This window comes from Artibeus jamaicensis, unplaced genomic scaffold (assembly GCF_021234435.1).
Source record: "Artibeus jamaicensis isolate MK-2021 breed Jamaican fruit bat unplaced genomic scaffold, CSHL_Jam_final contig_335, whole genome shotgun sequence".
NCBI classification, from domain to species: domain Eukaryota; kingdom Metazoa; phylum Chordata; class Mammalia; order Chiroptera; family Phyllostomidae; genus Artibeus; species Artibeus jamaicensis.
The window spans coordinates 3,954,400-3,976,868 of NW_026521800.1; the positions used below are offsets into that span (position 1 = coordinate 3,954,400).

The 22,469-nt window shown below is 36.5% G+C and overlaps 1 protein-coding gene across 1 annotated transcript in view; it reads right to left on the reverse strand.

Annotated features, from left to right (window-relative positions):
• The window catches only part of BLOC1S5 (biogenesis of lysosomal organelles complex 1 subunit 5), a 42,479-nt gene that overhangs the window by 15,272 nt on the left and 4,738 nt on the right, over nt 1–22,469 (reverse strand). The window contains exons 2-3 of the mRNA XM_037141751.2: nt 18,879–18,961; nt 4,628–4,757 (exon numbers count right to left, since the gene is read on the reverse strand). Of these exons, the coding sequence (XP_036997646.2) occupies nt 4,628–4,757; nt 18,879–18,961 (213 nt within the window). The remainder of the gene's footprint in view (nt 1–4,627; nt 4,758–18,878; nt 18,962–22,469) is intronic.

Sequence of the window (22,469 nt, forward strand, 5' to 3'; positions counted from 1 at the left end):
AGTTCCCATAAGACTGACAGTTGATTTCTCAAAAGAAACTTTATAGGCAAGAAGTATTCAAAATGATAAGCAAGGACCACAAACCTAGATTTCTCTATCCAGCAAAGCTATCATTTAGAATGGAAGGGCAGATAAGGTACTTCCTAGATAAGGAGAAGCAAAAGGAGTTTATCATTACCAAACCATTATTACATGAAATGTTAAAGGGACTTACTTTAGAAAAAGAAGATCAAAACTATGAATATTAAAATGGCAACAAATTCACAACTACCAACAACTGAATCTAAAAAAAAAACCAATCTAAGCAAACAACAAGAATAGGAACAGAATCGTACATATGGAGATCATTAGGAGGGTTATCAGCTGGGAGGAGGAGAGTGGCGGAAAAGGTGCAGGGATTAAGAAGCGTAACTGGTAGGTGCAAAAGAAACAAGGGGATGTTAAGGATAGTATAGGAAATGGAGAGCCAAAGAACTTACATGCATGACCCATGGACTTGAACAAAGGGGGTGGATTGCTGGAGGGAATGGGGGTACTGGGTGGAGGAAGGCAAAGGGGGAAAAGTTGGGACAACTGTAATAGCATAATCAATAAAATGTATTTAAAAATTTTTGGTTTCAATGAAGTGGGAAAGATGATAATATTTATTTTAGAGTTATAATACTTACCAAATCAGATATAGGTAAAAATTCTAACTAATAAAGCACTATAAACTAGTATTTTAAACCATGAATCCTGCACTGGCTGGTGTGGCTCAGTGGACTGAGTACTGGCCAAAGGGTCAGTGAACCAAAGGACCACAGTGAACCAAAGGGTCACTGGTTCAATTCCTAGTCAGGCCCAGTACACATGCCTGGGTTGCAGGCCAGGTCCCCAGTAGTGGGCATGTAAGAGGCAACCATGTTTCCCTTCCCCTCTTTCTAAAAATAAATAAATAAAAGAACAAAAGAAAAAGATCATGAATCCTTAAAGCTTTCTAGGTAAAAAGACAGAGTATAGCAAAATCTGACACATTTAGCCCCTTAAATACCTCAAAAACAATTAGCAGCATTAAAACTGCAGAACACAAAGCAAATACTATAAAACCTGCCAAAGCTAAAATTCACAAGTGAAAGACTGGAAAAGAGCTGCAAGAGAAAAGGTGTAAAAATCCTAACCCCTGGATCTCTTGTGGCATTAATTAATGCAGTAACATGATGCTAATAATTTCAAAATGTCTCATGACTTTCCTTTGACCTTTTAGTAACTATCTTTTATAGTAAATAAACATGTATTTTAAGGTATTTCTTTCAGCTTTACTAAAGTTTTTGTCCTGTTAAATTAAAATAAAATTTAAAATTAATAACTCAACTTAAAAAGTATATGATCTCATTATCATCAGAAGTACTCTCTCCCTGCCGCACCCTCCCATCTATTCATTCAGCTATCATCCCACCACCCAACCTTCCATTTGGATATACAATACAGAAAGATTTCTGGAATGACGTTCTCCAAAGTTCAATCACAACAGTTATCTTTAGGCAGTTATTAAGGTGACTTATTGTTTTCTCCTTTTTCTATTTTCTCCATTTCTTTTTCCTATTATTTAACATTTATCTTTTGTTTGAACAACAAAAAAATAGTCACGCCTCTTAAAAAGAAAGAGGGAGGCAGGAAAGGAGTTTTTTGTTTTTTTTTAAAATCATGGCTGTATTAGTTAAATTGATTCAGGAGTAACCTAAAGGTTTTTTGTCCTTCTTATTCTCTAAATCAAGAACCAGATCTCTAGATAACAAACTGGATGAAGTATATTAAATAATTAATGAGTAGAACACAAGATGAGAAAAAAGTAAAGGCTATGTCTTAATGACAAGTTACTTTATGAGTTGCTTTTATGTATCTTCCTAGAGCAGCGATTTTTAACCAGTGTATCACAAGAATTTTTAAAACATGCAATACCTGACTATTTAGTCAGGGGCACTGACCTCTTTTTCCTTAGACTGTCAAATAAAAAAATGCAACAGCCAATACAACAATAGCCTCTGGTGTAGATGAATTCAAATTAGACCTATTTTTTTGGTCAAATATATTTTTTGGTGTTCCACAGAACTTAAGTAATTAGCGTATGTGTGCCAGAAGATGAAAAAGGTTGAAAATTACTGTCCTAGAGCTCTTGTTTACTTTTTGTGGTGTTAAGGAACCACAGGAAAGTTTTAGTCTAAAAAGCCTCGGCTTAGCCCTGGTTGGTGTAGCTCAGTGGATTGATCGTGGGCCTGCAAACCTAAGGGTTGCAAGATAGGCGGGGCTACACACACAAAAGCAGAACAGTTCTGAGCTGCAGATTCTGTAACAGGTCTCCATTCAAATCATTTGAGATGCCCCAACTTTACTGTTCCAGTTACTTAGTTTTGTGCAGCATGTTAGACCAAGGTCCACACCAGTAGCATTCTGATGTGCAGTAGATGGCAATGCCAGCACAGTCTCAAACAGGCATAGAAGAGATAAATGTGACAGTTCTACAAGCAGGCACAGAACAAAACTACATTTGTTCCTTTGAAGGCAACTGCAAGGCTGATGTGGCCCCTGGTGAAAATGAGTTTGACCCCTGATGTAGGTGAATTATTAAAACCACATCAGCTTCAAAAGCAGGTAATTATCTCCATTATACCTGTGCTGCTCAGGATAATATAACATAACAAACATAACATAACATAATAATTGATATGATATGATATGATAGAATACGAAAACATATAAGGAAATAGGAAATACTTATATTGGAGTCTACTGAGGAACCCTTTCCTGCTTCCAGCAGAAAAGCACTTCCAAAAGCCATTGCTTACTTTCTAAAGCTAACAATAAGACCCAAAGCAGTCTATATATGTTAAAACCTTAACTATTAACTTGGCATTTTCTGTGTTTTAATTCTTCCTTTCAGAATAATACACTTAATTTTGGATTCCAAATTACCTGTAATACTTTTCTATTTCGTTTTGAAGACTCACTGTGAACACTAATTTTTTTCTTTAAACCCTCACCCAAGGATATGTTTACTGATTTTACAGAGAAAGGAAGGGAGAGGGAAAAAAGAGAAGAGGGATAGGGGAGAAGGAGAGAGGTAGAGAGAGTAGGGCAGAAGGAAGGAGAAGGAAGGAGAGGGAAACAAAGAGGAGGGGAGAGAGAGAGTGAGAAACACTGATTGGCTGCCTCCCATATGCACTCACACCGGAAATTGAACTCACAACCTTTTTTGGGTTCAGCCAACTGAGCCACTTGGCCAAGGCTGAAGACTCTACTTTTAAGAGGCTAGTCTTCATATCAGAAGTAACTTTAGACCCAGAATGAAGCAAGTAGAAATAACCATTTATAGATTTTTACCAAGTTTTACCCAACTTATTTTTATGTACTCAAAGTGTAGAAAAGGAAAGTTATAGGCACAGCTCAAATGCATACATAAGCATTCTTATTAGTAATAATTAAGCTTTATTTTTAGCATAATATTGAGAATGTTTGTCAAGTTTAGAAGTGACAGGATGAACAAACAAGAACAAGTTGGTAGTATTGTAAAATGCCAAAGCCTAAGGTTAATTTTAGACTTTTTGCTGTCCCCTCAAAGAGATTAAATGTGATCTTATTTATCCTCTCCAATCTCCTTTTAACATTAGAATACACAAAACTAACTTGGACTGGCAAAACTAACAAAGACTTAACTCAATTATTAGCCAAGGTCTCTCAGTTGTTTTCTTCCTTCACTGGCCAGTTTTTTTTTTGTTCCCCAGAAAGATATTTTTTTGTTTTGCACTTTAGTAATCCACCATTATTTATCAGGATTATCCCTGGACAAGCTGAAAAGTGTAAATATAGATGCAAGGAGAAGCCTTACATTTCTGATATACTTCTAATTTTAAAATCAGTACTAATAATACTTCTCTTATGTCATAATTTGATATGTTTAATGTGTAGTTTTTTCAAACAACTATGACTTCAAATGAAATTATTTTGCTTAATTAAAATAAGTGGTAAAATACTAATGTTTGTGACAGGATTATTTTTGGAAAAAGTTTTAAAAAACCTCTAGTATCCTATTTGATAAAGTCTTATTTCAGATGCTAATTGGTGGTTATCAAAAATTTTCTAAAGGATTAAATTTTTTAAGGTAAAAAATGTTTCAATGTTTTCATATCCTAAAAAGACAATGTTGTGCACTGCAAAAGCACACATCTCATTTTGCTCTTAACGTCAATGGCAATACATATTACCGTATTTTTCAGATTATAAGATGCTCTCCCCCTCACTCCCACCAAATTTGGGAGAAATAATGTTGTTAATGCTGCTGTTGAGTTCTGCTTACATTTACATTGGTGAATATTATGTTATTTATGTTACTAAATTATTTTTGTTACTAAATATTTTACCACATCTTTTGCTTCAATTTTTTTTTCCCTATTTTCCTCCTTTAAAATCTGGGTGCATCCTATGGTCCAAAAAATACGGTAATCACTAGATAACCACTTTCTCTGTGACAGGGCACCTCTCTTATATGTTCTGGTTTAGAATTCTCTCTTTACCTCCCACCAGAATACTCAAGGAGATATATTTTGTCACAGCATTCATTTGAAATAAAGCAAAAGAAAAATAGCTGGCTTACATCTCTGGAGAACTTGGTTTAAGTTGTCTTGCATTGTTTCTCTACATTTGGGAAGAGTATGTTCATTTGTTTCATGGATCATATTCTTCCAATTCTCAAGAACTCGCAATTCTCGAAGACCACGTTTTTCCTATTAAAAGAAAGTAAGTGACTAGTACATATTGTGTCTTAAATCTTAATAATTACTTTCTGGCATTTCCACCCATGTTTTGGTTGTTATGTTATTACCTATTACTGAAATTTACACAGCTTTCTTCTAATTATTTGGCAATAAATGGGGTTATAATCTAGAGGTATTTTTTATTATGAAATGCTTCAAAAGTTGAAAAGTTACAATATAAATAATATTTTTACAGCAATATTTTAAAATGGGAATGAGAAGTACTAAAAGAACAAAAAAGAGGCCCTTTATTAAATTAAAAAAATTTTAAATTCTTATATTACTTATTCTCTATATTTTTAATCTGATTCCATTTTTTCAAATAAAAATATGAAGTAAAGGTAGTATATAAATACTTCCCTATGCAGAAAAGAGTCAACAGTGAAGGCCACAGACTACTATCCTTAGAAAGGCCTGCTTGCAAGACTGCCCGTTGGCTGGGGGCTGGGAACTTGACCAATAAACAGTCCCCTACACTGGTATAAAACTTTCTATAAATGGTAAGATGCTTCTGTCCTTCTGGGAATCTGGAATTTGGATACATGCTAGGCACAAACTGCCTACCTGACCAGTCCCCAATAAAAACCTTGGACTCCTAAGCTGAGGCCAGCTTTCCTGGTGGATTAACATCTCACATTTGTTGTTACAGCCCACTACTGAGGGAATGAAGCACATACTGTGTGACTCCACTGGGAGAGGACTTTTGGAAGCTTCTGCCTGGTTTCACGCAAACTCCTCCCCATGCACTTGTTTCCTTTAATGACTTTGTTCTGTATTCTTTTGCCATAATAACATATTAATCACCAGAACAACCATATGCTAAATCAAGATTATGAAAAACAAGGAAGGCTAAGAAACTATCACAGACCAAAGAAGACTAGAGAGACATGAAAATTAAATGCAATGTGGTACCCTGGAGGAGATCCTGAAACAGAAAGAGGACTGGAAGAGAAAGACTGGTGAAATTGAAATAAATGTCTGGTGTCTCACTGATAATAACATACCAATGCTGGTTTCTTAGTTTTTAACCACTGTAGCATGGTAATATAAGACATTAACAGTGAGAGAAAAAGGGGAACAATATACAAGAACCCTCTGCACTCTCTTTACAAATTTACTATAAACCTAAAATCAATACCAAATAAAATGTTTATTAAAAAAAGATTAGAAAAACTTGTGGGGGGTTGCAGCGGTGGGAGAAACTCGCAGCCTCATGGGGGAGTTTGTTGGAGAGACCCATGGGATCCTAGAACACACACAAACCCAACCACAAGGTAATCATCACCAGAAGGGTCCCATTTGCTTGTGGGTAGTGGTGGAAGCCAGCTGAGAGCTGAGCAAGAAGCACTGCTCCCTCTCAGACCCCTCCTCCACAGAGAACACCACAAGGTAGGGATGTGGGTTGCCCCACCCTGGTCAATACATAAGGCTCCAACCCTTACTACGTATAGGTGAGCCAAGACAAAAAAAATATATATATATTACTCTAATTAGAGCTAAGGGATGAGGAGATAGACAACAACAGATTAGATGCAGAGTTCAAAACACTGGTACTCACAGAAATTGTTGAGTATAGTCACAAAATAGAGGAAGAAATGAAGGCTATGAAAATGAAATAAAGGAAAATATACAGGGAACCAACAGCAAAGGGAAGGAAACCAGGATTCAAATCAACAATTTGGAGCAGAAAAAAGAAATAAACATTCAACCAGAATAGAATGAAGAAACAAGAATTCGAAAAAATGAGGAGAGACTTAGGCACCTCCAGGATATCTTTAAATGCTCCAACATCCAAATCATAGGGGTGCCAGAAGGAGGAAAAAAAGAGCAAGAAGTTGAAAACTTATTTGCAAAAATAATGAAGGAGAATTTCCCCAACCTGGCAACGGAAATAACTTTCAGGAACTCCAGGAAGCTCAGAGAGTCTCAAAGAAATTGGACCCCAGGAAGCACACACCAAAGCACATCATAATTACATTACTCGAGATTAAAATGAAGGAGAGAATCTTTAAAATGGCAAGAAAAAAGGAGACAATTACCTACAAAGGAGTTCCCATAAGACTATCAGCTGATTTCTCGAAAGAAAGCTTACAGGTAAGAAGGGGCTGGAAAGAAGTATTCCAAATCATGAATGGCAAGGACCTACATTCAAGAAAACACTATCCAGCAAAGCTATCATTTAGAATAGAAAGGCAGATAAACTGCTTCCCAGATAAGGTCAAGTTAAAGGAGTTCATCATCACCAAGCATGATCACAACTATGAACAGTAAAATGACAACAAATTCACAGCTGTCAACAACTGACCCCCCCCAAAAAAAACCAACTAAGCAAACAATTAGAACAAGAACAGAATTACAGAAATGGAGATCACATTGAAGGTTATCAGCAGGGAGGGGGAAGGAGGAGAATCAGGGAAAAGGTACAGGGAATAGGAAGCATGATTGGCAGGCACAAAATAGAGGGAATAGTATAGAATACTATACTATTAAGAATAGTTAAGAATAGTATAAGAAATGGAGAAGCCAAACAACTTATATGTACGACCAATGGACATGAACTAAGGGAGGGAATGCTGGTGGGAGGAGGGATGTAAGGCGGAGGGGAATAAAATGGAGAAAAAAATGGGACAACTACAATAGCATAATCAATAAATACACTTTAAAAAATAAAATTAAAAAAGAAGATTAGTAAATTTGGTTTAAGGGATTAACAAATTAATTATGTTGCCGGGGTTTCTGTTTTGTTTTGAGTCATTCTTATGGAGCAGCTATGGCCAGATTTTTATTCTTCCTATTTTTCCATAATAAGAAATTTAAAACTTATATAAAAGTTGAGGAAATAAAACTCATTAAGAGTTATTACTATTAATGGAAGGAGCACAGGACTAGATAGCAGGTGACTTGAGTTCTTTTCTTAACTGCTAATGTTACTCCTCCAGACACTCCATCCTCTAGGAAGCCCTCCTGCCTCCCAGTCCCCACCCGTGGGCCAGAAACCCTCAAAGACCCAGGGCATAAGTACTGAAATCATTTATATGCCAGAGCAGGCAACAGAACTAGATTCCTATCAATATGCTTTAAAAATTCTCAACTCATGGCTGATTTTGTTTCCTCTGTAACACTCCATACTTGTCCCTACCCAACATCCTAGATTCTTCTGAAGCAAATCTCAGAATATGGTTGAAATAAATAATTTATAAATATTTCAGCATGTACATTAAAAGACAAAAAATCCTTTTGAAAAAAGATGCAATAAGACCACCACCTCTCTCTCTCTCACATACAAACTCAATGAATCTTTTTTTTCAACAAATCTTTATCATTAAAAATAAAGGTTGGTATTCCCTAGAATGTCCCATAAATGTTTTAATCCTCTGGTTTGTTTGAAGCACAGAGGGTCCCCAAGCAGAGAGGCCGACTTCAAGACACAGCATAATTAAAATGCCAAAGGTTAGAGATAAAGTGAGAATCTTAAAAGCAGCAGAGAAAAGCAGTTACTTACATGGGAGTTACAATAAGGCTGTCAAGTGATTTCTTAAAAGAAACTTTGCAGGCTAAATGGGATTGGCAAGAAATATTCAGTCATGAAAAGCAGGGATTTACAGCCAAGGCTGCTCTACCTAGCAAAGCTATCATTTATACCTGAAGGGCAGATAAAAGAGCTTCCTAGACAAAAAAAAACTAAAAGATTTTATTATCACCAAGCCATTATTATATGAAATGTTAAAGAGACTTATTTAAGAAAAAGAAGATCAAAACTATGAATAAAATGGAAAAAAAGATACATATCAACAATGGAATCTAAACTAAGCAAACAATAAGAACAGGGACAGAATCATGATACAAAGAGCATTTTGACGGTTGCCAGATGGGAGGTGTGTGGGGGAATGGATGATGAAGAGAGGGGAATAAGAAGCACAAATAGGTAGAACAGCTAGGGGGACGTAAAAGTACAGTAAAAGAAATGGAGTGGCCAAAGAATTTATACTTGTGACCCATGAACATGAACAATGGTGGGGGAGACTGCCTGAGGGAGTAGGGGTTCCTGGGTGCAGGGGGGCAAAATAGTAAAAATTAGGACAACTGTAATAAAATCAATAAAATATAATTAAAAATGCAAAATCTAAATAAGATTCTTATATTGTAAACGGTTACTCTGTTTCTTAAATATTTTTTAAGCTATAGATTTGTCCCCCATCACTTTCTCCACCTTGCAATTTATTGGAATAAAAAAAATAAGTGAGTCATATGCTCTATAGTTTGCTCCACGGTCTGTTTTTTTGCTGAATGAATCCCTATGGTGTAATTAAACATATTCTTTTGTCTCTTCTCTTTCCTGTAAATTGGTAGTTAGAACTAGAGGCTTGATCAGATTCAGGGTTTTATTTTTTGTTCATAAAAAACATTTCAGATGTGGGTTGTATACTTCTGATAGGATGTTGCTAGCATTCTGTCTTCATTTATCAGCAGGAATACCACCATAAAAAGAAATTTTCCCCCATTGACTATTTGGTTATTATGAGGATTGCTCACATATGAAAGGCAAAATAAAACACTTAGGAAAAATAACAAACAAACCACTTGATCATTTCCCTAAAACAATGATTTGGTTCCCTAATATTCTCTGAAGGTTTTTGTTTTTACATATTTCTGTGTAACTGAAAAGTTAAAAATACTTGAAACTTTTCATCCATTACAATATTTCTCCTTACTGGTGCTTAAACTGCCCTGTCTTTGTCCAGTAAGCACCTATTCGAGTTGACTCTGGACTGCTTTAGACCAAACTCTAGTGTTCTTTAGTGTTTGCTTTCTAGTACAACCTGATGCCCCAAGCTCATCTTGTACATTTCCTGGCCCAGGCCTGGAATCCATAGGTCTCTAAATACCACCCGTATTTTAATGTAGTATTTAGAGACTGAGTACCAGGGGTGCTCCCTGCTATAGGGCTGGCCATTAATGTTAGGACAAGTCATTATTTTCCAGTGGACAAGGCTAGGAAATAGGTTCGTTTTTAAAGAAAAAGATACATTTTAAGTTCATACTCATAGTCAAACTTAACTGCAGGACTACAGGGTTTTTAATTACCCTCCTCTGTCTTATCTCTTTCAAATCAACAACATCTGCTTTACCACCAATTCAATCAAATTAACAATACTAATACTTTCATCAACAAAATGATTAGTGAAAAGTTTTTTTCTTTGTTTGGGTTTTTTTTTTTTCCCAAGGAATATACAATCAAATTACTGTTTTCAAGTTACTTGGAGTAGCCCTGGCCTGTGTGGCCCAGTTGGCCGGAGCGTCTTCCCATACACCGAAGGCTGCAGGCTCATGTCCCTGTCAGGACACCCCAGTTGGTATGTATTAGAGGTAAACAACTGGTGTTTTCCTATCTCTCTGATTAAAAAATGTCCTGAGGTGAGGATTTAAAAAGAAAATACAGTTACTTAGATTAATTTCTCTCTGCATGGCAATGCCAACATCTACAAATTCAGGTTTGCTTTATTACAGTTTTTACTTGGAATTGCTCATTAAAATTTAATTTTATTTTAATTATGAAAAATATTTACATGGCTCCAAAATTATCTCTATCTATCTATCTATCTATCTATCTATCTATCTATCTATATCTATACCTATATATTCAAAAAGTCTCACTTCTATACCTATTCTCCTTTACATCCTATTTCCTCTACCACTCTCTCTTTAGGTAACTATATAATTTTTTTTTTATTCCACTATTGTTTTAAGTACAAGGATACACATCCAGGCCCACATACATCCACACACCCACATATATATGTGTACATATACACACATGCATACATAAAATGTACATAAACATATATATAAGTATACAAATATTTTTTCAATTCTTCTTAAAGAGAAACATGATATATACAAACCTTTCTTACCTCACCTGATTGATTCATAATCACAAATATAACGTATATAATCTTTATGTGGTCATGTGGTCTTATTCTAGTATTCAGAAAAGTTGACATTTTTGCTCTCATGATTATGTAGATACTAATATTTCACGGTCTCTACTTGTTTGGCTGTTGTCTACCAGTTGCCTGTAATAAGCGATGCTAGTGGGTTATTACCTGTTCCTTCTCTAGCCTTTCCCTCTCCCTCAGGACCCAATTTGCAATAGTAGCCTTTTACTCTTAACTAATATTTATAAGGCAACAAATAGGATACTCTATGTTTCATCTACTCTCCCCCCCTTCCATTTTTTGATACACTGTATCTATCTACACTGTCAGAACAGAGCTTGACACCTTATACTCTCTCCCCTATAACCACAGTTTAGTCTTAGTTCTATAAGTAAATATAGACTTAATGCTTACAAACTGTCATTAAGTAAAAGTCTCTCCCATCATTTTGTTGTCTAAAACTCATTCTGTTGATTAGGTAATGGATTCCTCAGGAAAGGCTCACGTGAACAATACTCCCAGAGTCCTTGCATGACTCTAACAGTGTATCTGTGCTCCCTATACCTGGGGGTCGGTTTGGTTAGATGGAAAACCCCTGGCTGTTACTCTACTGTCTTTTGCCATAAAACAGGTAAGTCTGTTAAGAATCAGATTTTTTTCCACCTAATAAAAGGGCTCAGCAATTTTGTTGGGTTGCCCAAACAATTTTTTTTTCTATGAAGTACAACAGATTTATTTAGAAAATGTCTGTGTTGGCTGTTTTGGGTTAACTGTCCCTGAATGCAGTACATCTTTTAATAAAACTTCATTAATATTTTTATTTTGGAAAAGTTTCCTTGAATTCTAGTTTTTACATTTGTTCTATTACACTGATTTTCTTCTCTACGGACTCATTATTATACATATATTGGATATAACTACTTAATAATAGTTATTATAATGACTACTCGTTTTTCTTGAATTCTTTTTATATCTTTAGACACGTCTTTTGAATTTTAAAGTTTATTTTCAATGTCACTTAATTCATTGTGTTTATTCACACTTATGTCCCTTCTAGTTTTAATTTTTAAAATACTTTTTTAATTTTCTTTTTACTGACATTTTTACTTTACCTTTTATTTTTTCTATTTCTATCTTATCCAATCATTTTTGAGTTTTTATAATTCTGACTAATACCATTCTTTCTTTCCTTCTATAATCTTCTTATACCTCCAAGCTCATTTAAAAACATTACATTATTTTTCATGTTTCTTTGTGGTCATATTTTTCTTACTTTCCTTGCCTGGTCTTCAATCTCTAATATATTTGTATGGGATTTGACTCTTGCTTAAAAGCTGAAATTTTGTTTTCCTCTGTCTTTAGAAGGGAGGAGTGGCCAGGACATGCCTTTCTAACTTCCCATCTGTCTGTTTCAGAAAGTATTCAATTTCCTATAGTTTCTCCGGAGTGCGGGACCTTGTTCCGAAAAGGTTTTCTGAGTTTCAAACTCAGGGACTGCTTGCTTCAATTCCGGGAGACATTCTGTGGTTTGCTAGCACTCATAAATTGGAGCCTGTGAAGAAGTCCCTTCCCAGTCTCTGCTGCTGTTCTCAGCCTGGCCCATCAAGTTTCTAAAGACACCTGGTGGTAATTCTGAGGTGTTCTAGCACTCTGCCTTCTCCCCTCTTCTTCCTGCAGTTTCTTATACACAGAAGCTTTTCAGCTCTCGGTGATTTGGTCACTTTGTGTTTTAAGAATAACTTTTCCCCTGGTTTTATAGATGTTGCTTGGTTTTGCTATCCTAATTCTATTTTTATAAACTGATTCAAGGAGGAAATAAACACTATACCACAGCTACTGCCATCTTCTCCAGATGGCACTGGAATTTGGAAGAATCAGGACTAGAGTTAAAAAAAAAAGACTAGAGATTATTTCATCCTTTACAGTAGATTAATTTATTATGATGCAAAAGAATGATACCTCATTTCATAGAGAAAGACAAGAAAGAAAAGACAGAGTTCTACAGCTCCATTCAGAGTATAAGTCTTACTCAAGAATCCCCTGAAATTGCACTCAAATTGAACATATATGTCCTCTGTTTTTCTCGGGGGAAAATTCTCCAAGGAGTCCATGACTTCCTAGACTTAAAAACCACTTATTTAAAGAGTTGTTTCTTGTAGGAGGTGAATTGGTAGTCACTCATTGTGGTAAGTGAATTTGTAGTCTTACTTCTCTAACAGACCGCTGATGACAATAATTAATTTAAACTATCATTAGGCCCAATGATAGTGTTACATGAGATGGTGTTATGAGACTATTTCTGACATCTTCATGACTATTTCTGACATTTCTACCCTTAAACTTATCATCTGGTATGTGCCTGTTTTTTTTTTTTAAATCCTAACCTGACAATGAATTTATTGACTTGGGGGTGGGAGAGATAGAGAAACATTAATCAGCTGCTTCCCATGAGCACCCCAACTGGGAACTGAATCTGCAGCCTAGGTGCATGCCCTAACTGGGATCGAACCTGCAACCTTTGCTGGTGGAAGGGACAATGGTCCAACCAACTGAGACACCTGGCCAGGGCTGTGCTTGTTTTTATACTGATATTTTTGACTAAGGCATACTACTGACATCTATTACAAAAGGAAAACTATAGGCTAACATCTTTTTTTTTGTATATTCATGTTATTTCCGAGGTGAAAATTCTCAGAACAAAGATTGGTACTAATGAAACCTGGTTTCCAATGTGTAACATCCCTAAAAATTTCATATACAGTTAATTTTTCTTAGGTTAAAAGTAATAACAAGTGCTCATGTAATGTACTTAAAACAGTGCCTGGCAACTAAGCACTTAAAAATGTTAGCAATTATTAAGAACATTAGTGCCCTGGCTGGTGTAGCTCAGTGGATTGAGTGCAGGCCTGCGAACCAGACAATCGCGGTTTGATTCCCAGTCAGGGCACATGCCAGGGTTGCAGGCTGGTTCCCTGCAGGCCAGTTCCCAGCAGGGGACCCACGAAAGGCAACCATACATTGATGTTTCTCTCCCTCTCTCCTTCCCTTCCCCTCTAATGATAAATAAATATATAAATAAAATCTTAAAAAAAATAAAGTGACAATAAAACATTGCTTACTCCCTGTTGTTAAAAAAAAAAAAAGAACATTAGTACAGTTACTATAATCTATATATTAAAAATTTACAAAGGGAAGTAGGATCGAGGGTGGGAAGTGGGGATGGCTGGGGTGAGGGGGAGTGGAGTGGTGCGCAGAAAACAGAGACAAGTGTACGTGAACAACAAAAAATGTGAAAAATAAAAATAAAATAAAAAATTAATTTGGTAGTATTAGAAAGAAAATGAAGCCATTTAAAATTTTCTCTCAATTACAAAACTGATCAGTATTCCAGATTTAAACCATCTTGTGCATATATTTATTACATGCTCCATGGGATAGACTTTATACTGATATTTAATAATCTGACAGTTACTCTAATAAGCAAACTAAAAATGAGAGGTCAGGGTATCAAGTGAAATTCTAGTTTGTCCTGCCTTCTAAGGAATTTTCTCTCGATCAATTTAACTCACATGCAAACTCATCAACACAATCCGTCCCAACTCCTATAATTACTGTACTTATTTGAATACTTTTTTTGCCTCTAATAATCAATTTTTTTCCTATCTGGATAACATCTGTTTTTCTTTCTCAGCTCAAACATCAGCTCCTTTGTGAAAAATTTCCCTCCATCTCTGTTGAGAGTTGGTTCCTCCTCTGTGATCTCAAGTACTTTGGGCTTATTTTGTCATAATAATCCACCCTTAAAACTCTTTGTTTGATATCTTTCTTCTCTCTAAACATCCTGGAGGTAGAGACTGTTTCTTATTTTTACACATCTATTGTGAGAGAGAGTCCTGGATCTATTCTCCTCTCCCTTCTTCCTAGCAGCACCCGAATTTTATTAGGAGTGGTAAATTCGCCGATAACAGTGACTGCTAGATGTTTCCTGCCTGCCTTCCTTTTTGCTACATGAAATGCAGATGTCAAGACTGGAGCTCCCAAAGACAACTTATAAATATAAGGTTAAGAGCAACACCCCAGGGAGGTAGAAGAAAAAAATCAGGGGGCAGGGGAAGCTGACATCATAGAGCCACCACCATACCAGCCATAGGCTCTGGGTATTTTGAGAAAAAAATACACACTTGTTACAGCTACTATTTTTCAGGTGTCTGTTACAAGTAACTAAACAGATTCCTTACTGATATACCTAGGTACTCAATAGCTATTCAGTGAAGCATTCAAAGAACAAAATTCGATAAAAATAAAATATGAAACCTGAACAGGACTATATACCCATAAGCAAGCACTTTATAAATGCTGACTAACATAGGTCTCTCCTCTGTTCTTTGTGAGAGAAAGGTCATGACATCTCCTTATGGCCAGAAAAACAATGGTGCAGAACACAATGCCTCTTCCCGCTGACACTACCAAGTTGGTGCTCACTGAAAGGGCCCCACTGGGATCTGTGTTCACAACGATCACAGAATCAAGGGGATAAAAATTTGTATAAAGCCAGGAGGACTGTCAATGTCCAGAAATACTAGCAAATGAAAAAAAAAAAGAGCTTAAAATAATAGACAGGGTATCAGTACTTCAATAATTTAAGTAATGCTGCCACCATGTGGCATTTATTCCCTTCCTTTGGAGATTAAATTTTACATAGGAAAAGATGATTGTTGCCATGTGCGTTAACTTTTTTAAACATATAAACTATAAACAACTTTAGTTGCAAATACTAGTCAGTTTTTCTTAAAGTGAACTACAATTAAATGGTATAAAGAAGATCTACTGACAGTTCTGCTTTCCCATCCCTTTCTGTCTGACCATGCAAGTCTGGGTGACAAGCACTCGGACTTAGACTCAGGGAATGTCACTGTTTGGAAGGGAATGTCACTGTTTGGAACAACATAGAAAAGAACTGTAAATAATGCACATATTTTTTTAACTCTAAAGCCTAAAATGCTTTCAGCTTTTCTCTACCAAACCCTCAAGAAGACCAAATGGGGAGGGTCATGGTGTGAAGACTGGATCACACACATTTCAAGAAAAGAAAATATATTTAGTTGAAGATAATGGTTCAAACTTGGCAGGCAAAATATTTTTCAGCCCTTCAGAGACAATTTTTCAAAAACAATATAGGAATGCTTCATGTTTCTGACATTGTCTCACACAAAATCAATACTTAAGACATTTATATAAGCTCCTATCTATCATACCCAGGGTGAAAATTTTATTCTTTAGTAAACATATTCCTCAGATAATGCTGTGCCACTTGCTTAATAAATCCCTATTTTTCCCTAAGACATTAAAAATTGAACCCAAGTTCATAAAAACTACTACAAATTCTGAATTAATACATTTTTATTTGATTGTGCTCACTACCATTTTCTCTTAATAAGTTACCAGCATTTGTCAAATATCTATATATCAGGAATTTTTTAAAAATGATATTTCATTTAATCCTCACAAAACCTCTGCAGTATATATTGCTGTTCCCATTTTTAAAGTAAGAAACTAAGCCTCAGTAAAGCAAGTAATCATAACTAGTAAGAGAGTGCCAGGATACATAACTCTCAATATGTAAAGCTCCAAGGCCCATGTTTTTTCTATTTTTCAACACAGCCTCCTCTCCAAAAAGCTCTTTGAGGGCTTAACAGTCTGGAATGCAGAAGCAGCTGTTCCTTAGTATAATGGAGGACTGGTTCCAGGACCCCCCGCAGACACCAAAATCAGAGGATGCTCAAGTCCCTTACATGAAATGGTATAGTATTTGCATATAATCTACACATAGCCACCCCAATACTTTATATCACGTTTACATTACCTAAAATACTAATACAGTGTAAGTGCTTTATACATCGTTGTTATACTGTACTATTTGGGGAATAACGACAAGAAAAAAGCCTGTACATGTTCAGTATAAACACAACCATCTTAGGCTTAAGTATGTAATACACACCAACAACATAACTTTTTTGCTGAATATTTTCAATCTACAGATGCAGAACCCATGGAATCAGAGGGCCAACTGTAATGTGTCTCCTTTTAGACACATGCTCCCGGCAACTACCTTCATCCTAGTTAAAAATGCCAAGTGTGGCTCAGTTGGTTGGACTGTCACGTCATCCCAAAACCAAAGGGCTGCCAGTTTAGATTCCCAATCAGGGCACATACCTAGGTTGTGAATTCATTTCCCCATGGGGGCACAAATGATCCCCGGTCTGGGCATGTACAGGAGGCAACCAATCAATGTTTCTCTCTCATACAGATGTTTTGCTCTTTCCTTCCCTCTCTCCCTTCCTCTCTCTCTAAAAAATGTCCTTGGGGAAAGATAAAGACAAAACAAAACAAAACAAGACAAAAAGAAGTACTGGCTTCAATAGAAAGTGAGCTCTTAAATAGAACATATTCGGCAGCATCAATGTGTCACTTCTTTTGTCTTCCACACAAGACTCAGTTTCACAGAAAGTGTCTACATTATTTAAAGAACCATGAAGTAAGGTACAATGACACCTGCATTCTAGGAATAACTCAGCCACTACTTAGCTGCATGAATTTTCACACACTGCTTTCCATCTCTGGGCGCAGTTTCTATGAAGTGAGGAAACTGAATTAGAGAATCCACCGTTAAATTAGAGAATCCACTGTTATTACAAAATTTTATGCTTCTTTAAATATAGAGTAGATCTTTAAAGGTGTATTTAATTTTTTAAAAATAATAACTATGCAGTATTTCAAATTAAGCAGAGTGGCAAAAGAGATGACTTATGAAAAAGATGATTTATGACATCACTGAATGTTGAATACCCAAGTTTTAGTTCAAGCTCTGCTACTTGATTTTTTAAATCACATTAAGCAGCTACAATGCACCAGACATTATTTTAGGCATTTTGAGTACAACAGAAAATAAAAAAGGTACTGTATTTTTCAGACCATAGGATGCACTTTTTTAAACCATTTTTTGCTTCAAAATTTTCCCCCTATTTTCCTCCTCTAAAACCTAGGTCCATCTTATGGTGCGGACCCCAGATACACCTAAAGTTTTTGAGGAGAAAAATAGGGGAAAACTTTTGAAGCAAAAAATGGTTAAAAAAAGTACATCTTACAGTCTGAAACATACAGTAAGTCCCTATTTTTCTCACGGTGCCTATATTCTAATGAAAGGAGATAGGTAATACACAAATATATAACAAGAAAACTATCAAGTAGTTATAAGAGCTTCCAGTACGCTGAATGCTGAGATGGCCACCAAGACCCCAGACCTCCTTTCAGTTATTAAACCAAACCCTAGTGTAGGTGCTGCTGTGAAGATACTCTGCAGATATATTTTAGGCCCCAAATTAGTTGACTTTAAAAAAGGGAGATTATCCTTAGTGGGTCTGACTTAAATCAGGTGATACTTAATCTGGAACCAATTATATATGTGCAAAATAACACTACTATGAAATAGGATGGCAGGTCCGTGCATCGGTATTGTTGGAACAGAGCATGAGAGGCAGGGTGGGTCGTGAAAGCTAGAAAGGTAGAGAACAGGTCACAGAGCAATGCTTGGACCTTTATTCTATAGATGGCAAATATTATCAGAGTTTTAAAAAGTGAAATAATGTCAGAGCACTCGCAACAGGGTAAAGATTGGATTTGGCTGGGTTCATAAAGCAGTCACATTAAGTTAGAAGGGCTAGATTGACTTATGATATAATATAGAAGACCCGTTCACTGAACATGAGAGAATACCTAAGGATGATTCTTATGTTTTAATTTGAGTACTGAAGTCCCAATGCAGAAAAAAATATACAAAGTAAGTCTGGGCAAGGCCAATCAGTCTTTAAGGTCTGCTCTCACCACCCCACCTCCCCGTATCTCATTGCAGAGATGAAAAAAATGAGATCGACAGACATTAAATATGCCAGAGTAGGCAACAGAACTCGAGTCCAAGTCACCTGTTGCATAGTCTCGTGCTGTTTTCATTAATGGTAATAACTCTTAATTAGTTTTATTTTGTAAATTTTATGAACACATGAAATCAGAAATTTTAAAACTAGAAAATGTCCTTTCTGTATATGAACACACTAACAATTAGGGCAGTATTTTTACAAAATAAGTTTTAAATACTCACTTCAAATTCTCTCACAAAATAACGAATTTCACCTTGAATAATTGGCTTGTGATCTAACAGCCTTGAATGAATTTCTCCAAGATCTGTAAAGACAAAATAAAACTCAAGGTTAATCCATGTTAAGTGACACAATCTTTAGCTTGTTTTACTCTTCCTGTTTCCCACAAATATATGAAGGTTAAAATCTAGACAATGAATTAAGAGGAAATCTTTTCATCTACTGTCAGTTAAATGATACAAATACTTTTGAGAGCAATTTGCAGTATCTAATAAAACTAAAGACATGTACACCTAGCAATTTCATGCCTACCATGTACTCTACAAAGTCTCTTAACCAAACAAAATAGACACTTATAAATGAGTGTAATGTCAAAAGAAAAAAGGGTACAACTTAAACACACTCCTGATGTAACACTATAAATCAACAGGTAAAATAAATACACTAGAGTTACACTTATTAACATGGATGAATTCCATAAATATAATGTTATACACAAAAAAGGCTTCAGTAGGACAAAGCTATTTAAATAAACTTTAAAAACATGTAAAAGGGGACTTCTGCCAAGATGGAGGCATAGGTGGAAACACTTTGCTCTTGCACAAACAAATCTAAAAACAACAAAGTTTAAACAACAATAAATGCAACCAAATCACAGAAAATCGAACAATATGGAGTCTGAAAACAACAAATCGCTCAGCTAAACCGGTGAGAGGGTCGAAGCCAGCGGCAGAGCTGGTCGGGGAGAACCGATCTCCGGACCCGGCGGTGAGCAAGCAGCTAAGGGCGCGGACCCCAGGTGCGGGCTAGCTACAGGAAGGCATGGTGTGTCTGGTTGCACATTTGTGCGCAGATAAACCAGTGAAGAGACGTGCATTGAGACAGACCTCACAGGCCCTGGCGCAGGGCTGCGGGCTCGCAGTGAGGCGGACTGGGAAAGCTGAGAGGACTGCCACTGCTCCCTCTCTGACCCCGCCTCCACATACAGCGTCACAAACCAGCGACGTGGGTGGCCCTGCCCTGGTGAACACCTAAGGCTCCACTCCTTATAGGTAACAGGCGAGAACAGACCAAAATAATGGCTCAAGAACAACTCAGAGCCCCAGAGCTGATAAACCTAAGTGATGAAGAAATAGCCAAACTTTCAGAGGCACAGTTCAAAACACTGGTGATCAGGATGCTCACAGAACTGGTTGATGTTAGTCATAAATTAGAGGAACATATGAAGGCTAAACTAATCGAAATGAAGGGATATGCACAGGAAACCAACAGTAATGGAAAGGAAACTGGGACTCAAATCAAGGGCACTAGTGGACCAGAAGGAAGAAAAAAATGACCAAACAGAAAAATATGAAGAAACAAGAATTCAAAAAAATGAGGAGAGACTTAGGAACCTCCAGGACACCTTTAAACGCTCCAACATCTGAATTATAGGAGTACCAGAAGGGGAAGAGGAACAGCCACGAGTGGAAAACTTATTTGAACAAATAATAAAGGAGAACCTCCCCAATCTGGCAAAGGAAATAGACTTCCAAGAAATCCAGGAAGCTCAGACAGTCCCAAAGAAGTTAGACCCAAGAAGGAACATACCAAGGCACATCATCATTACATTAGCCAAGATTCAAATGAAGGAGAGAATCCTAGAAGCAGCAAGAGATAAGGGGACAGTCACCTACAAAGGACTTCCCATCAGACTGTCAGCAGATTTCTCAAAATCCCCAGGCGAGAAGGGACTGGAAAGAAGTATTCCAAGTCATGAAAACCAAAGACCTACAACCAAGATTGCTCTATCCAGCAAAGCTTTCATTTAAAATGTAAGGGCAGATAAAGTGCTTCTCAGATAAGATCAAATTTGAGAAGTTCATCATCACCAAGCCCTTATTATATGAAATGTTAAAGGGACTTACCTAAGAAAAAGAAGATAAAAAAAAAAGATGAACAGTGAAAGGACAGCAAACTCACAGGTATTAACAACCACACCTAAAACAAAAGCAAATTAAGAGGACAGCTAGATCAGGAGTGAACCATAGAAATGAAGATCACGTGGAGGGTTAGCAATAGGGGAGTGGGAGGAGAAGGGGGGAGAAGGTACAGAAAATAAGTAGCATAGAGAGTAGATAGAAAATAGATAGGGGGGAGGGTAAGAATAATAGAGGAAATATAGAATCTAAAGAACTTGAGACACGTGGTCATAAACTAAAGGGGGGAAATGGTGGGGGAGGGGTGTGCAGGGTGGAGGGGAATGAAGGGGGAGAATAGAACAAATGTAATGGTGTAATCAATAAAATTTTTAAAATCATGAAAAAAAATAAAAACATGTAAAAGGACACTTCCTTTTAGCATATATACAGGAGCAATACAACTATAAAGAAATCTATGTGAACAACAAATATCAAATTCAAGACAGCAGTTACCTTTAGAGGAGGGAGAGTGATGCAATTAGAGCAAGATATACTGTGGTCTTTTAATGGTTATTTATTAAGATAGGTGGCCAGTGTTTATTATAAAGTCTCTGTACTTTTTGATAGGTCTGAAAAAGCCATCATTAAGGAAAAAAGTTCTGAATTTTAACTGTTTTGGGAGAGTCACTATATTCATTCTACTTAGTAATAATTTATAGTTTAAGAAGCAAACCTCAAGAACAAGTATGAAAGACACAGAGATGAGGACTGGGGGGGAATGGGAGGGAGGGGGGAGACCGGGCGGGGGGGGGGTGGGGTGGGATGGGAGAAATAGATTAAAAAAAAAAAAGTACTTGAAAAGTAACTAAATAAAATTTAATATTAAAAAAAATTATAATTATTCTTGATTTGGGGTGATGAACACACAATACAATATACAGAAGAGGTATCTGAAACCTATATTATCTTATCAACCAATGTCACCGCAATAAATTCAATAAAATATAAAAACAAACAAACAAAAAAAAGAAGCAAACCTCAAAATTCCTGAAAGAGTTAAACCTCCAAATAAGAACATGTACCATTCCGGTTCATTCACTGGTATAATCTGTTCCTCAAATTTCTTACTTTTGCAGACATGCAATGGGGCAAATTTCAAATCTCTGTGTTAATGAGTTTTATTAGGATATGTCATGGGAGGTATACTAAGTAAAAATACACAAATAAAAGTATTACTTTTGCTTAAATACTTCAATAGTTCATTAACTAGAACAGGTCACTGAGAAGATAACAGTTTATCTTTAAAAAGATTCTACTTAGTTCTAAGTTTGTGAAAAAGATATAATGAAGTTACACTGATTCCGTTACCTCCGATCTTCTGGGAGCCTATAGTATACACACACAAATTACAAATGCCTAAGTGAGGGCTATGCTATGCAGAAAATTATGGACATCACTTAACAAGAGAATCTATTTGCGAAGAGTATCTATTCACATCTCAACAAACACTAGTGTCTGGCCAAGAGGTTAAAGTCCAAGGCTCCTTAGAAGCCATGCAGGGCCTCCATGGTCTGGCTCCAGCTTCATCTCCGACCTGTCAGCAATTCTGACCTACCTACAGTTCTCCAAACACACCATGCTGCCTCACCACCTGGAACCATTCCCCAACTCCCTAATCCCTGTGCTCTTCCT